Source organism: Macrotis lagotis, chromosome 1 (genome assembly GCF_037893015.1).
Source record: "Macrotis lagotis isolate mMagLag1 chromosome 1, bilby.v1.9.chrom.fasta, whole genome shotgun sequence".
NCBI classification, from domain to species: domain Eukaryota; kingdom Metazoa; phylum Chordata; class Mammalia; order Peramelemorphia; family Peramelidae; genus Macrotis; species Macrotis lagotis.
In genome coordinates this window covers 498,269,743-498,285,035 of record NC_133658.1, presented here as the reverse complement: position 1 = coordinate 498,285,035, position 15,293 = coordinate 498,269,743, and the positions used below count along the sequence as shown (strand labels likewise).

General features: G+C 36.6%; 1 protein-coding gene across 2 annotated transcripts in view; it reads left to right on the top strand.

The window, feature by feature from the left end:
* MRPL39 (mitochondrial ribosomal protein L39) overlaps positions 1-15,293 on the top strand; it is a 39,892-nt gene that overhangs the window by 18,657 nt on the left and 5,942 nt on the right. For both annotated transcript variants that reach the window (XM_074213919.1, XM_074213918.1), the window contains exons 7-8: positions 6,384-6,449; positions 10,594-10,747. In XM_074213919.1, the coding sequence (XP_074070020.1) occupies positions 6,384-6,449; positions 10,594-10,747 (220 nt within the window). The remainder of the gene's footprint in view (positions 1-6,383; positions 6,450-10,593; positions 10,748-15,293) is intronic.

Here is a 15,293-nt window from a genome sequence, read left to right as displayed (position 1 = left end):
GGGCATAAGAAGCTCAGTTGGATGGGAGTAATCATCTTGTCCTTTGAGGAATCATATGACTTCTATAAATCTTAGATTCTGTCCTTTCTCTGATATATATATATTATCTCTTTGGTCCTGGGTAAAGTACTTGGCTCTCAGAGTCAGTTTCCTTATGTATAAAGTGGGAATAACAGTACTCAGACTTCCTCACTGAGTTTAATGAGCTAAGCACTTTGTAAAAATTAAAAAAAAATAGAACTATGTCATTGTTCATTGTTCTATCACTTATCCTTGTCCAACTCAGATAAGGAGTTAGAAGTATAGGGTTGGAACTTTGGTGGGTAGGGATTCTGGTGGCAGTGGAAATCAGGAAGGATAGGAAATTATGTAGCAACTCCTTTTCAACAGTATTTAAAATGGAGGGGATGGGAAAGGAGAGTTCTCTGCCGCCTATAGTTTTCAGGGGAAAATGTAGCAAGGCATAGTCAATGATTAGGCACTTTTAAAAAAATTTCCCTTATTTACACATTACTAAAATATTCTTGTTTGAGGGAAAACATAATACACCCTCCCCCACAAAAATGTAAAACCTCATGAGAAGTAAAGTAAAAGAAAGAAAAAAATGTGTTTCAGTCTGTTCTGATACCATCAGCTCTGTCTCAGGTGGATCACATTCTTTATCATAAGTCCATCATAGAATATACTTCCATATTTCTCCACAGTTGCTGTTGCTGATTGTAATTCCCTCCATCCATTCCTCCCCACTACCATCCATTATATTTTCTTTCTCCTTTTATTCTGTCCCTCTTCAAAAATGTGCTGTGGGGCAGCCAAGTGATACAGTGGACAGAGCACTGGTCCTGGGGCCAGGGGACCCGAAGCCTACATCCCACCCCAGAAACCCAGCAACCAGCTGGCCCCGTGGTCCTGGATAGGCCATCCAATCCCACCACCTTGCAAAAAAATAAAAAATAAAATCATTATATCTGACTATCCTCTCCTATGATCTACCCTCTCCTCTATCACCCACATCCCCCCCTCCCTTCCCCCTGTTCCCCTTCTCTCCTTTTTCTTCCAAGTGTCTATTCCCTATTGAGTGTGTGTATGCTGTTTCTTCTCTGGGCCATTTCCTATGAGAATGAAGGCTCCCTCATTCCCTCTCATCTTCCCCCCCCCTTCCATACCATTGCAAAAGCTACATGAAATATCTTAGCCTATTCTACCTCTCCTTTCTCTTACTCCCAATACATTTCCCTTTCACCATTGATTCCATTTTTACAATATATTTATCTTCAAATTCAGTTATCTCCTGTGCCTCATCTATAAAAGCTCCTTCTACCTATTCTATTAAATGAGAAGTTTCATATGAGTGTTATCAGTGTCATTTTTCTATGCAGGAATACATGCAGTTCATCGTCATCAAGTCCCTCATATTTTACCCTTCTCCGTTCTCTATGCTTCACCTGCGTCCTATACTTGGACATCAGACTTTCTGTTCAGCTCTAGTTGTTTCATCAAGAACATTTGAAATTCCCCTGGTTCATTGAAGTCCATCTTTTCCCCTGGAAGAGGACATTCAGTTTTGCTGGGTGGTTGATTCTTGGTTGCATTCCAAGCTCTTTTGCCTTCCAGAATATTATATTCTAAACTTTATGAGCCCTTAATGTAGATGCTGCTAAGTCCTGGGTAATCCTGACTGCAACTCCATGATATTTGAATTGTTTCCTTCTGGCTGCTTGTAATATTTTCTTTTTGACTTGAGAGTTCTGGAACTTGGCTATAATATTCCTGGGGGTTGTTTTTTTTTGGATCTCTTTCAGTAGGAGATCAGTAGGTTCTCTCAATTTCTATTTTACCCTCTTCTTCTATGATATTAAGGCAATTTTCCTGTAGAAATTCTTTTAAAATAAAGTCAAGGCTCTTTTCCTGATCATGACTTTCAAGTAGCCCAATTATTTTTAAATTGTCTTTTCTGGGTCTGTTTTTCAGATCAGTTGTTTTTTTCAATGAGATATTTCACATTTTCTTCTAGTTTTTCATTCTTTTGGTGTTGAATTATTATGTTTTGATTCCTTGCAAAGTCAACAGCTTCCTTTAGCTCTATTCTGCATCTGAAGGATTGATTTTCCTCAGCTTTCTTATCTCCTTTTTCCATCTGGCCAATTGTTTTTTAAAGCATTCTTCTTCTCAATAACTTTTTTTAACTGTTTTATCCATTTTACCTAAACTGGTTTTTAATGTTATTTTATTCAACAATTTTAGATCTCCTTGACTAAGCTGCTGACTTAGTTTTCATGTTTTTCCTGTATCTCGTTTTCCCAATTTTTCTTCTACCTCCCTTACTTGATTACTTTATCAAAATATTTTTTGAGCTCTGTCATAGCCTGAGCCCAACTTCTATATTTTTTGGGGTCTTTAGATGAAGAAACTTGGACTTTCTCCTCTTCTGATTGTATATTTTGGTTTTGGGGTGCTTCCTGAGCTTTTGAATATTATTGGGACACCCCCGCAAGAACCTCAGTATGTGAGACTCTGACTGCTCTCCTGATCTGTTGAATGACCACAAGCTTACCCTTCTGGGGCTCCAAACTGCAACCGGGGTCTGAATATGGTCAAAACCCCAGAGTTCTGTTTCAGGGACAGAGGACAGACCTCAACAGTCTTCCTATACTCCCTTACCTTCTCTGGGCTGCGCTGAGGGCTATGGCTGTACTGAGGAGAGCCATGCTGGCCTGGACTTTGTGCTCACTCTGCAGAGGTCTCCCTGCTGACCCTGGGGTGGCAGGTCAGGAAACTGCTTCTGTTGCCGGGAGCTGGGGCTCCCAGGGACCTAGATGGAAGGCTGAAGTTTCTTGCTCCAACGTGCTGCCGCCCCTCCAACCCCGTGGAATAAAGCCTTCCCACTATTTTCCAGGTTGCCTTGACCTGGAAAATTGCCTCACTGCATCTTTCTGTGGGTTTTGTCTCTCAAAAATTTAGTTAGAGTCATAATTTCAAGATTTTGAAATATTTTAGAGAGAGCACCTAAGAGAGGCTGTTCTTCTGCTGCCATCTTGGCTCTGCTTCTCAATTAGACATTTTTAAACAACTAGGTTTCCTTATGAGTTATACCTTCTGGGGGCATCTGTGATAAGAGTTTTCAGAGAATTTAGAGATTGAGGATGATTAGGGAGGTGAGTCATTGATAGGTGAAGAAATTGTCTATGGAATGACTCTGTCTTTACCTCAGATTTATCATCAGTAACATAAGGGAGTTTGAGTAGATTACTTGGAATTCCTTTCCAACTCTAAATCTGTAGTCTTGTGATCATATTGTTTTTACCTTGTCCATTATCATCATCCACTAGATTGAGATTTGACTTTGTCTTTTTATTAACACCTTACTATGTAAAGTCAATTTTTATCTATCTATCTATTTTTATCTATCTATCTATCTATCTATCTATCTATCTATCTATCTATCTATCAGATTTTATCTATCTGTAGGGAGTTCACTTACTGAGGAGAAATTCCATGAGATGGAAGTACAACATTTATTAAATGCCAGGTACTGACTTAAAGCTTTGCAATTAACCTTGGGAGGTGGGTGCTGTCATTATCCCTATTTTACAGTTGAGGAAACTGAAGCCATTAGAGGTTAACGGATTTACAGGTCACACAACTATGAAGTTCTGAAGTCAGTTTTGAACTCAGGCTTTTTGGAATCCAGGCCTAATGCTTTTTTGCAACACTTAACTGCTGCTACCCAATTTGTGCTTTTATTGCCAGAAAACTGCAAGCTTAATTTATTTCTCAACTGCAATAACTGGTTTTATATCTAGTATCTAATAATATCTATTATTTTTTTCTTTTTAGCAGGTTTTGTTCAGTTTTTATTTTTAAATTGTTCTCAATTGTATTTTATTTAAATTTGTAATCCATATCAAATTTTTTTTGGAAGCAGATCATATAAAGTAAAATGTCTGATACCATTGTCTTATCTTCAGTCCATGTCATTCTTTAAAATCAGTTGGGCTATTCCATAGCCTGGAAGAGGATTGAGAGTTGAATTTAATCTATCAAAAACAGGGATGATTAGAGTAGTTATTTTAACTTAATCTTAGCAGATAAAGCTTTTAAATTTCCTTCACTTGCATTTTTCAACTTTTTTTACTGGTACATGAAAGCATTCCATAAAAAAGGCAGCAAATACTTGAGAATAGTTATAATTCTATAAATACTATGAGAAAAATAATAATTGTTAACTAAATGTTGTATTACATTAAAATGGACATGACATCAATATAAGTAAAACAGGATATTTGATGCATGATTCTGAATTCTTAATTGTAATTGTAACTTGATAATCTTTTATTATTTGAAGTCAAATACCACACAAATTATGTGAATTAGGTAAATTTTTCCTTAATATCATTAATTTAGTCATATAGGATCTAGAAATGTAAGGTATAGAGGGTATCCCTTTTTTTGGGAGTGTTAATCAGGTTTTTTACAGAGCTGTCTCTAACCTGGTTGTGACAAAGCAACAGATTGTCAATAAAGCATATTGGGCTTTTTTTTTAATACTTTTTTTTTTTAAGGTTTTTTGCAAGGCAAATGGGGTTAAGTGGCTTGCCCAAGGCCACACAGCTAGGTAATTATTAAGTGTCTGAGACCGGAGTACTCCTGACTCCAAAGCTGGTGCTTTATCCATTACACCACCTAGCCACCCTAAATACTTTCTTTTTAAGGAATCAATTTGTATGTCATAAGATTACCCCATTTCTTGTAGCTCCACTGTGCTATTGTGGAACCAGATATTTTATACATTATCAGAGGCAGGCAGGTGGATCATAGAACAGTCAGATTTGAGGTTTGAGAACAAACCTACCATGTAGGACAATACAGTCCTGTAGGAACAACTGGGTTGATTGTATAGTTTTGGGGTTACAAATAAGGTACAGATTATACTGATATGCTCCATTTAACACAGGCAAACACAGTTCAGGGCAGGACCTTTCATGATTGATGAATGACTTCTGTTTACTGTTTTCCTAGATCCAGAGCCTGCCTGTGAAAAGGATCTCTATATTATTACATATGCATGTGTAATATTTATATACATACATACACATATATAATATTGGTCAATATAAAATTATAACTTTTTATTGCTGGATATTTTTATTGAAATATTTGTCTCTATCCAATGACCCTCATCTCCTATATAAAATTATAACCTTTGATATTCTTTCCCTTCATTCAGAGCAGAGTCCCTTAATAAACTGATGATTTTTGATTCATCAATTACTTATAAATTTGATACAGATTTACAAAACTTCTTGATTGTAGATATTTACTATAAAAGGAAAAAGAGGGACATAGTTATCATGGGATAAGGGAAAAACTCCCTAAGCTCTGTTTGATTCCAGGCATGTCTTTTTTTTTTTTTTAGATTTTTTCAAGGCTTAAATGGCTTGCCCAAGGCCAGCTGACTCCAATGCCAGTGCTCTATCCACTGCGCCACCTAGCTGCCCTGCATGTGTCTTTTCTAGTGTCCAGTTCGATTCACCAAGTAGCAATTTTCCTTTTCTAGAAAGGAAATGGTATAACAGGGAAATAATGTTATGAGGATCTTATGTAGACCATGTCCCAGGTCATTTTCAAAACCCTTGTCCCAGGCACAGACATCCATCTTAGCAATCCTTAGACTGCCACACATTCCCTATTGGTTTCCAGACAATCATCTTGGTAATCAAACCCCCAAACAAATTATAGTCCCTGGAATTTATCCTTAAATAAGCAAAAACTTATCACCAGCTACAACTTAAAGTTTTAAGTATATTTAGAAAAAAAAATTCTATGAATCATTAAAATTAAATGTACACTATCAAGGAAAAAGAAACATCTTAGTCCATAGATGGTGTAATTAAAAACCTCAGTACATCTAGTTACTTGGGTCTGAGGTCAATCACATTCTGTTAAATCAATTTTAGACCTAATTATTAATAGTTATACTTTAGCCCTATTTATTCATCCTTTTCCCGTGAGTTGATCTATTTGACTGATAGGGAATTGTGTCTCTAAACTGCTAGTGATTTCCTAGAGCTGTTGAGGTCAAGTTAGTAAGAACATACTTATTTGGTATTCTCACCATATAAATTGATCTGTTATGAACAAGATATTTTCTGAATTGAGAAGATTACTTTTCCATATTATATATTTGCCATTTTTTAAAACTAAATGCAAAATAAGAAATAAACTAACCAATAAGAGAGGTAAAAAGTGCTGTGGAGTAGATGGAGTTGGAATAGCTCTTATCTAGTTGTGGGGGAAATGTGTAAATATTCTAAAGTATTTTCACTAATGTGAGTGAAAAATTAATATCTATACAAATGTTTCTCCCTTTCATTTCTCTTAAGGTACAAAATGCAGTTTATAGAAGAGAAAGCATCAGAGAATCCTGAGAGGATAGTAAAACTATACAGGTAACTAAAATCTAATTTTATAAAACAGCCCTTATCACTGAGGTTTATTGAAGATATAGTTGAAGTAGGTAAAAGCACTTCACTTTATGAAATGGATGCTTTGTATACTGAAAGATTTTTATTGCTTTCTGAATCTTGTAACTTTATTCCTCACTCAGATGGTTGTTCTTGTTACTTCTGCATCTCAGTTTCATTAGTGATTTAGAGCATTTTTTCCACACGACCATAGATAGCTTGATTTCTTCTGAAAGCTGTCTGTTCATATAACTTGACTATCATGGAATATGGCTTTTATTTTTATAAATTTGATTCAGTTTCCTGTATATTTGGGAGATGAGGTCCTTATTAGAGAAGCTTTTTGTAAAAACTTTTGATATTACTTTATTTTCTATGGTGCCTTTTAGCAAAGTTCAATTTTTCTGATTATTTTAATTCATTTTATTTTTGTTTTTGGTTTGCGTGAGATGATGATTGCTATTTCTTCCATTTTTTTACTTCAGTTGAAGCATATTCGATTCTCCAGCCCCTTATTTTAATTCTGTTTGTGTTGCATATTGTTGGATTCTAGTTTTTTATGGGTGAACTCATCTCATTTGCATTCAAAGTTATGACTACTATGAATTTCCATCATCTCATTTTCTTTTTTATTTCTTCTCTTTTTATCCCATCCTTCCTCAAAAGCCTGTTTTGCTTCTGACCATTGCCTCTCTTAATCTGCCTTCCCTTTTCATATCCTCCCCTCCTCCTTTATTCTCTTCTCCCCCCCCCATTTCCCTTTTGGGGAAGATAAATTATACCCAGTGAATGGCTTGATAGAGCGCTCGCTCTCTCTCTCTCTCTCTCTCTCTCTCTCTCTCTCTCTCTCTCTCTATATATATATATATATATATATATATATATATACATACATTTATTTTTCTCTTTTAATCCATTCCTGATGAGTGAGATTCAAGCATTATTCTCCATCTCCCTCTCCCCCTTTTCTCCTTCTCTATAAAAGCTATTTCTTACATAACCCTTTTATGTGAGATTTTCTCCATTCTTCTTTTCCCTTTCCCCACTTCTCCCAATGCATTCTACTTTCTTATCCCTTCATTTATTTTTTTTAGATCATCTCCAACATAGTCAACTCACACCCGTATCTGCTATCTGTGTTTGTTCAATAGTTTTAGTTGTGTCTGAGTCTTCATAACCCTTTTTGGAGTTTTCTTGGCAGAGATAACAGTAATTTGTTATTTGCTTCTCCAGCTCATTTAACAAAGGAGGAACTGAAGCAAACTAAGGGGTAAATGACTTGCCCAGGGTCATATAACTCATAAGTGTCTGAGGCCAGATTTGAACTTTGGAAGATAAGTCTTCCTGACTTCAGGCCCAGTACTTCATCCACTAAGCCACCTAGCTGCTCCCTCTGCCTATGTAGTCTCCTTCTAACTGCTTTAATGATGATAAAATTCTTAGGAGTTATAAGAATCATCTTTCCATATAGGAATGGAAACAGTTTAATTTTATTGAGTCCCTTAAAAGTCCAGTATTTCATTAAAGGTTCATTTTTTCTAAAAGATTACACTCAGTTTTGCTGAGTAGGTTATTCTTGGTAGCTTCTTTGCTTTCTGGTATCTCACATTTCATATCCTCTACTCCTTTAATGTGGAAAATGCTAAATATTGTGTGCTCCTAAGCTGACTCCATGCTCTTTGCATTCTTTCTTTCTGACTACCTAACATGGTAGCTCTGGAATTTAGCTATAATATTCTAGGAAGTTTTCATTTCTTTTCAGAGGTTATTAGCGAATTCTTTCAATTTCTCTTTTACAAAGGATTTAAGGTATTGGAGCAGTTTTCCTTGATAATTTCTTGAAATATGAGGTCTAGTGTGTGACCCTGAGCAAATCCCTTAACCCTTATTGCCTTGACAAAAAAAAATGTTGTCTAGACTCTTTCTAATACTTTTTAAATTACCTTTCCTTAGCTTTTCCAGGTGAGTTGTTTTTCCAATAAACTATTTCACATTTTATTCTTTTTTTTTTCCCTTCTTTTGATTTTGTTTTATCATTTCTTGATGTCTTATGGAGTCATTAGCTTCTAGTTACCCAGTTCTGATTTTTAAGGGATTTTTTAAATAACCTTTTGTATTCTTTTCCATTTAACCAATTCTGCTTTTTAAGGAGTTGTAGTCTTGAGTGCAGTTTTTGTACTTCCTATTCCATTTGTCCTGTTCTGATTTTTAAGTTCTTCAGTGGATTTTTTTGGTCCATTTTAGAGTAGGCAAATTGTGTTTTTTTAAGGTTATTTTCAAGATTTTTTTTTGTGCCTGTTTTATCAAGCTGTTAATTAACTCTTTTCATATTATTCTCTTGCATCTGGTTTCTTTTCCCAATTTCTCCTCTACTACTCATCTTTTCTTTTTTTTTTTTTTTTTTTAGCTCTTACAGGAATTTTTTTAGATTTGGGGTCCAATTAGTGTTTTTCCTATGAGACTTTGTTTATAGATGTTTTCATACTACTGTCTTCTAAGTTTATGTCTTGGTCTTCCCTGACACCAAGGTAGCTTTTTATGGTCACATTCTTTTTCTAATTATTTGTAGCCTATTTCTTTACTTTGAGCTTAATGTTAAAGTTGGGCTATGCTCACCTGGGATTAGAGAGGCCATGTTCCAAATTTCAAGCTTTTTTACACTGCTGTTTTCAAAGCTAATTTTGAGGGGTCTGCAAGTGTTTGGTGCATCCAATGTTGTGTAATCCAGGAAGAGGTGTGGTCACTGGTCTACACTCTATTCTTTATCTAGGAATCTCCTGTAGACATAAGTGCTAGTTATCTTTTTTGATCCTGTAACTTTGACCAGGTCTCTTGTTTTTCTTTAAGCACCAATGCTCCTCTCTTTCTTGAAACTGTACCTAGAGCCCCATTCTCTTATCCTGACCCCAAGCACTCCTTTCTGCCCTGAAATTTTAACCCAGAACTGCATATGGACAATAGAATTGCCAGTCACCATCAGCTGTTCCCAGTAACAGGAATTGGTTCTCTGTAATCTTTTTCTAACCAGGTGTCTGAGTCCTTTACTGCCTCAGGGCTGAGAGTTCCCAAAGATGCTGCCCCTGCTGACAACTACCAACAAGGTCCACCTCTGCTGCTGCCACTGCCATTACATTCAATTCAGGCTATACCCAGCCTGGGGTTTCAGACCTCCTGCTGACTTCCCTAGGGAAATTTTATTCTGACCTTTTGTTGACTCTATTGCTTTAAAATTTATTTGAGGCATTTTAAAGTTGTTTGGAAGGGAACACTGGAAAAATTCTGCTAGGGTGCTGCCTCTATTCTGCTGTCATGACTCTCCAAATAAATTCTTAAAGGCATTTTCAACCTGTTTTATTCTGGGTTGAATGCACTATTCTTACTTAATTGTATATTCAAAATATTGAATTTATGGACTTTCAGTTACATATCAAACCTGGGAAGAAGATATTCTTCTTTTACTCTGACCTCCTTGCTCTTCCTTAAACAAGGTATTTCATTTTCCAATTTTGTGCATTTTCCTGAAGTTCTCTTCCCACTCAGTCTACCTGATTCCTTAAAGTCTCAGCTAAGATTTCAATTTCTACAAGAATTATTTCCCAATCCTTCTCCCTCTGTGATTGTCCTCTCTGTGTCTTCTTTGTATGTAATTGTTTTCATGTTGTCTCTCCCTGTTACATTGTGGACTCCTTGAGGGCATGGACTGATTTTTTGCCTTTCTTTGTATCCCCAGTGCTTAGCGCAGGGCCTGGCACATGGTAGGTACTTTAACAAATGCTTGTTGACTTGACCCCTCAATGTCTTCCTAAGAACCCACCATTTTTTCCTTTCTTTAAAACTTTTAAGGAAAACATATGTAGGTTATTTGTTTTCATCTAGATCACCCCAAATGCAGATTGGCACCTATAGGCATCAAGATTTTTGTCTTGTTCCCTTTTGTATTTCTCCTTTCTCTTGTTCTGTGCAGTTTGAGAGTCCTAGGTTTCCCAGTGAATATATAGTTTTGCCCCCAGCTGAACATGGACTTTTGACTGTTAAAAAGAGGCAATAGAATTTTCTGTGAGTTTTAAAAGTGTTATTAAAAAGTCATTTATTATGTCTCTGATTTTGTTTTTCTTTTAAATCAAATGAGATTTGGTGACTTTGTGGATGTTACTGAGGGTCCCCTCATTTCAAGGACAAGTATTTGCTTCCATTATGAAGTTTCAGCAGTTCATAATCTTCAAAATGCTCAACTAGATCATCTACGAAGATTCCAGGGCCTTTCTTTACCAGTTCACTTAAGAGTAAGTATATAAGGACAATATCCTTTATTATTAATATTGCTTTCTGAACATAATTCTCATTTAGTTGACTGGAAATATAAATTCAATTCCATTATATTGTATGGCCTTAAATAGTTATAAAATTAAAAGTGTGCTTCTGAGCCTAAATACTAATAATGCTAAATACAATTGACCTTTTCTTCCTTGCATTTATTTTTTTAAAGTTTTTATTGGTAATTTAAATTCATCACAATAGTTTATATTTTGCCTTTCCCCTTCTCAGAGAGCCCTTCCATGTATGTCATATAGTACTTTTTTAGAGAGAAAAAAAAGACACCACTGTTAATTACCCTTGAAAAAGTCCCAAAACTTGTGTAGTGTTTTACACTTATAAACCTTTAAAGTGGTAGGTTTGGGGAGAAATGTATGTCTAATTATAATATCTCTTCATTCAAATTTCACTTGATCTTTATAATTACGTTGCACATACCTTTGATTGTTGGTGTTTTCTTCTCTGTTTACTTTATTATGAATCAGTTCATATAGGCTTCTCTATGCTTTTCTGTATTCATCATGTACATCAATTCTCAAGGCAAAATGTATTACTATAAATATTTTGGAATATATGTTAACTTTTTTCTTATTTTTTTATCTATTTTATTTTATATTTGATTTATATATATTTATATATTATATTTATTTTATCTATTTTTACATTACTACAATAATCTTATTGTAAATCTAATCCCCTCTCCCCCTAAAGATAAACTTCAAGAAAAATAAAATGAGAGAAAAAAAAGTGTACTTCATTCTGTATTCAGATACCATCAGCTTTGTCTTTGAATGGATCGCATTCTTTATCATAAGTCCATCAGAGAAGTTGCTTCTTTATTTCTTCCCCACATTTACTATTGCTAGCTATATTAACCTCCCTCCTATTCCTCCTCCTGCCATTTATTCCATTCTCTCTCTCCTTTTCACCCTATCCTTCCTCAAAAGAGTATTGTTTCTGGACTACCCTTTCCCACAAACTTTCCTCTGTTCCATTACCTACCCCCTACCCCCCACCTGTCCCCTTTCTCCCATCCCTTTCCTCTCCTTTTTCCCCTTGTGTAAGATAGATTTCTATACCCTATTGAATATGTATGCTATATATGCTATTTCCTCTCTGAGCCACTTATTTTTTTCTTTTTTCTTTCTTTCTTTTTTTTTTTTTTTTAAAGGTTTTTGCAAGGCAGTGGGGTAAAGTAGCTTGCCCAAGGCCACACAGCTAGGTAATAAGTATCTGAGGCCGGATTTGTACTCAGGTATTTGTGACTCTAGAGCCAGTGCTCTATCCACTGCTCCACCTAGCTGCCCCTCTGAGAGCTACTTCTGATGAGAATGGAGGCTCACTCATTCCCCCCTCACCACTCCACTACAAAAACTTTCTCTTCTTTTACATGAAATATCTTAGGTGCTCTCTCCAAAATATTTCAAAAACCTTAAAATTATGACTCTAGCTAAATTTTCAAGACACAGAACCCATAGAAAAATCCAGTGAAGCAATTCTCCAGCCCAAGGTAAGGCTCTCTGTTCCATGGGCTGGGGCTCCAGAGGGTTGAGCTTTTGGCCATTCAACAGACCAGGAGAGCAGTTAGAGCCTCATATACTGAGGTCTTTGTGAGGGTGTCCCAATAATACTTAGAAGCTCGGGAATCAACCCAAAACCAGGCACAGACTGGGGAAATGAGTAAACGGGGGGGGGTAAAAAGGAACCTGACCATAAACAATTACTTTGGTCCCATGGAAGACCACACACTCTGAAGATGAGAAAGTCCAAGCTTTTGTATCTAAAGACTCCAAGAAATATAGAAGTTGGACTCAGGCTATTATGGAGCTCAAAAAAGATTTTTCAAATCAAGTGAGGAAGGTGGAGGAAAAAATTGGGAAAAGAAAAGAGAGAGGGTGGCTAGGTGGCACAGTGGATAGAGTACTGGCCCTGGAGTCAGGAGTACCTGAGTTCAAATCCGGCCTCAGACACTTAATAATTACCTAGCTGTGTGGCCTTGGTCAAGACACTTAACCCCATTTGCCTTGCAAAAACTTTAAAAAAAAGAAAGAAAGAAAGAAAGAAAAGAGATGCAGGAAAAACACAAAAATAGTCAAATAGTCAGCAACTTAGTCAAGGAGAACCAAAATTGTTGAATAAAAATTAAAAATCAGTTTAGGTAAAATGGATAAAACAATTCAAAAAGTTATTGAGGAGAAGAATGCTTTAAGATGCAGAAATGGCCAGATGAAAAAAGGAGATAAGAAAACTCTGAGGAACACAAATCCTTCAGATGTAGAATAGAGCTAAAGGAAGCTGATGACTTTGTGAGAAATCAAGACCCAGTAGTTCAACACCAAAAGAATGAAAAACTAGAAGAAAATGTGAATATCTCATTGAAAAAACAACTGATCTGGAAAAAAAAGATCCAGGAAAGATAATTTAAAAATTATGGGACTACCCTGAAAGTCATGATCAGGAAAAGAGCCTTGACCTCATTTTTAAAGAAACCCTACAGAAAAATTGTCCTGATATCCTAGAAGAAAAGGGTAAAATAGAAATTCAGAGAATTCACTGATCTTCTACTGAAAGAGATCCAAAACAAACAACCCCCAGGAATATTATAGCCAAGTTCCAGAACTCCCAAGTCAAGGAGAAAATATTACAGTCAGTCACAAGGAAACAATTCGGATATAGTGGAGCTGTAGTCAGGATTGCACAGAATTTAGCAGCATCTACATTAAGGACTTGTAGGACTTGGAATATAATATTCCAGAAGCAAAAGAACTTGGAATGCAATTGAGAATCAGCAAAATTGAACATTCTCTTCCAAAGGAAAATAAGGATTTTCTGTGAAAAGGGAATTTCAGATGTTTGTCTTGAAATGGCTAGTGCTGATCAGAGAGTTTGATTTTCAAGTACAGGACTCAGATGAAGCATAGAGAGAATGGATGAGAAGGGAAAATTATGAGAGACTTAATGATGATGATCTATGTGCATTCTTACATGGAAAGATGATACTGATAATACTCATGAACCTTCTCATTTAATAGAGCAGGTAGAAGGAACTTTTATAGATGAGTCACAGGAGAGAACTGAATTTGAAGGTATAATATATTGTAAAAATGGAATCAGTGGGTGAAAGGGAAATGTACTGGGAGTATGAGAGGAAGGAGAGGTAAAATAGGTTAAGATATTTCATGTAGCTTTTGCAATGGTATGGAAGGGGGGGAAGGCAAGGGGGAATGAAGGAGCTTTCATTCTCATAGGAAATAGCTCAGAGAGGAAACAGCATACACACTCAATAGGGAATAGACACCTGGAAGAAAAAGGAGAGAAGGGGGACGGGGAAGGGGAGGGGGGGTATGGGTGATAGAGGAGTGGGTAGATCATAGGAGAGGATAGTCAGATATAACACATTTTTTTTTTTACTTTTTGCAAGGTGGTGGTATTGAGTGGCCTATCTGGGACCACGGGACCAGGTGATTGCTGGGTCTCTGTGGGGATGAGGCTTGGGGCCTCCTGGCCCCAGGGCCAGTGCTCTGTCCATTGTGCCGCTTGGCTGCCCCACAGCGCATTTTTTGAAGAGGGACAGAGTGAAAGGAGAGAGAAAAAATAATAAATGGTAGTGGGAAGGAATGGATGGAGGAATTACAATCAGTAACAGCAACTGTGGAAAAATGTGATGGACTTATGATAAAGAATGTGATTCATCCGAGACAGAGCAGTCAATTTCTTACTTAAGTTTTTCTTCTTTCTTTCAAACTTCTCATCTTCATATCATCCAGAGTTTTTCAAACTAGAGTTTGGGGAAATGCTCACCAGAGTAATTGGCTGTTTGGGAATACAGTACTTTATAAATACATTTATTTTTTCCAGTGAGAGTAAAATTCAAATAAGAGTTAACAAAAGTGAGACTAACATGCTGAATTCTAATTGGTGGGAATACTAGGTGTTAGGGAGGTGACAGAAGATGAGCTTGCTGTTGTTAGAATGTGGATACAAGTTTATATATGTGTGTGTGTGAAGAGAATGGATCCCTCACAATCTCCTTGGTTTCTTGCCCTTTCTCTCTGTGAGCCTTGGACCCCCACCCTCTTCTTTATTGGTAGTGGGCTCAGAGATAGGAGGGTCACTTGCTGACTGGGGAAAGAGTTAGACACATGTCTCCATTATATGCTAACTTCCACTCTGGCATGGAGGAGGAACGCTTATTCTTTATGTACTGGTGGATTTATTTTCTGTAATTAGGTACTGGGATATAGTAGTACAGGAGGACCAGTGATAACCTGTTATACTCTGTCATAAGTCTCCCCTCCCTCTCTATCCCCAAGGGAAGCAGGTTTGTAGAGCTGAGCAAGGTAGTGGTGCAGAATGTCTGAATTCCATCTCAATCACTGATAGGGGGGGCATGATATCAAACTCATACCTTTTTCCTATTCTTGACCCCAAGCTGCATTCTGCTATTGTGTTTTCCTCTTTGTCTTTGAGAAGCACAGTGGTACAGTAGAAAGAATGTTAGATTTGAAATCAGAA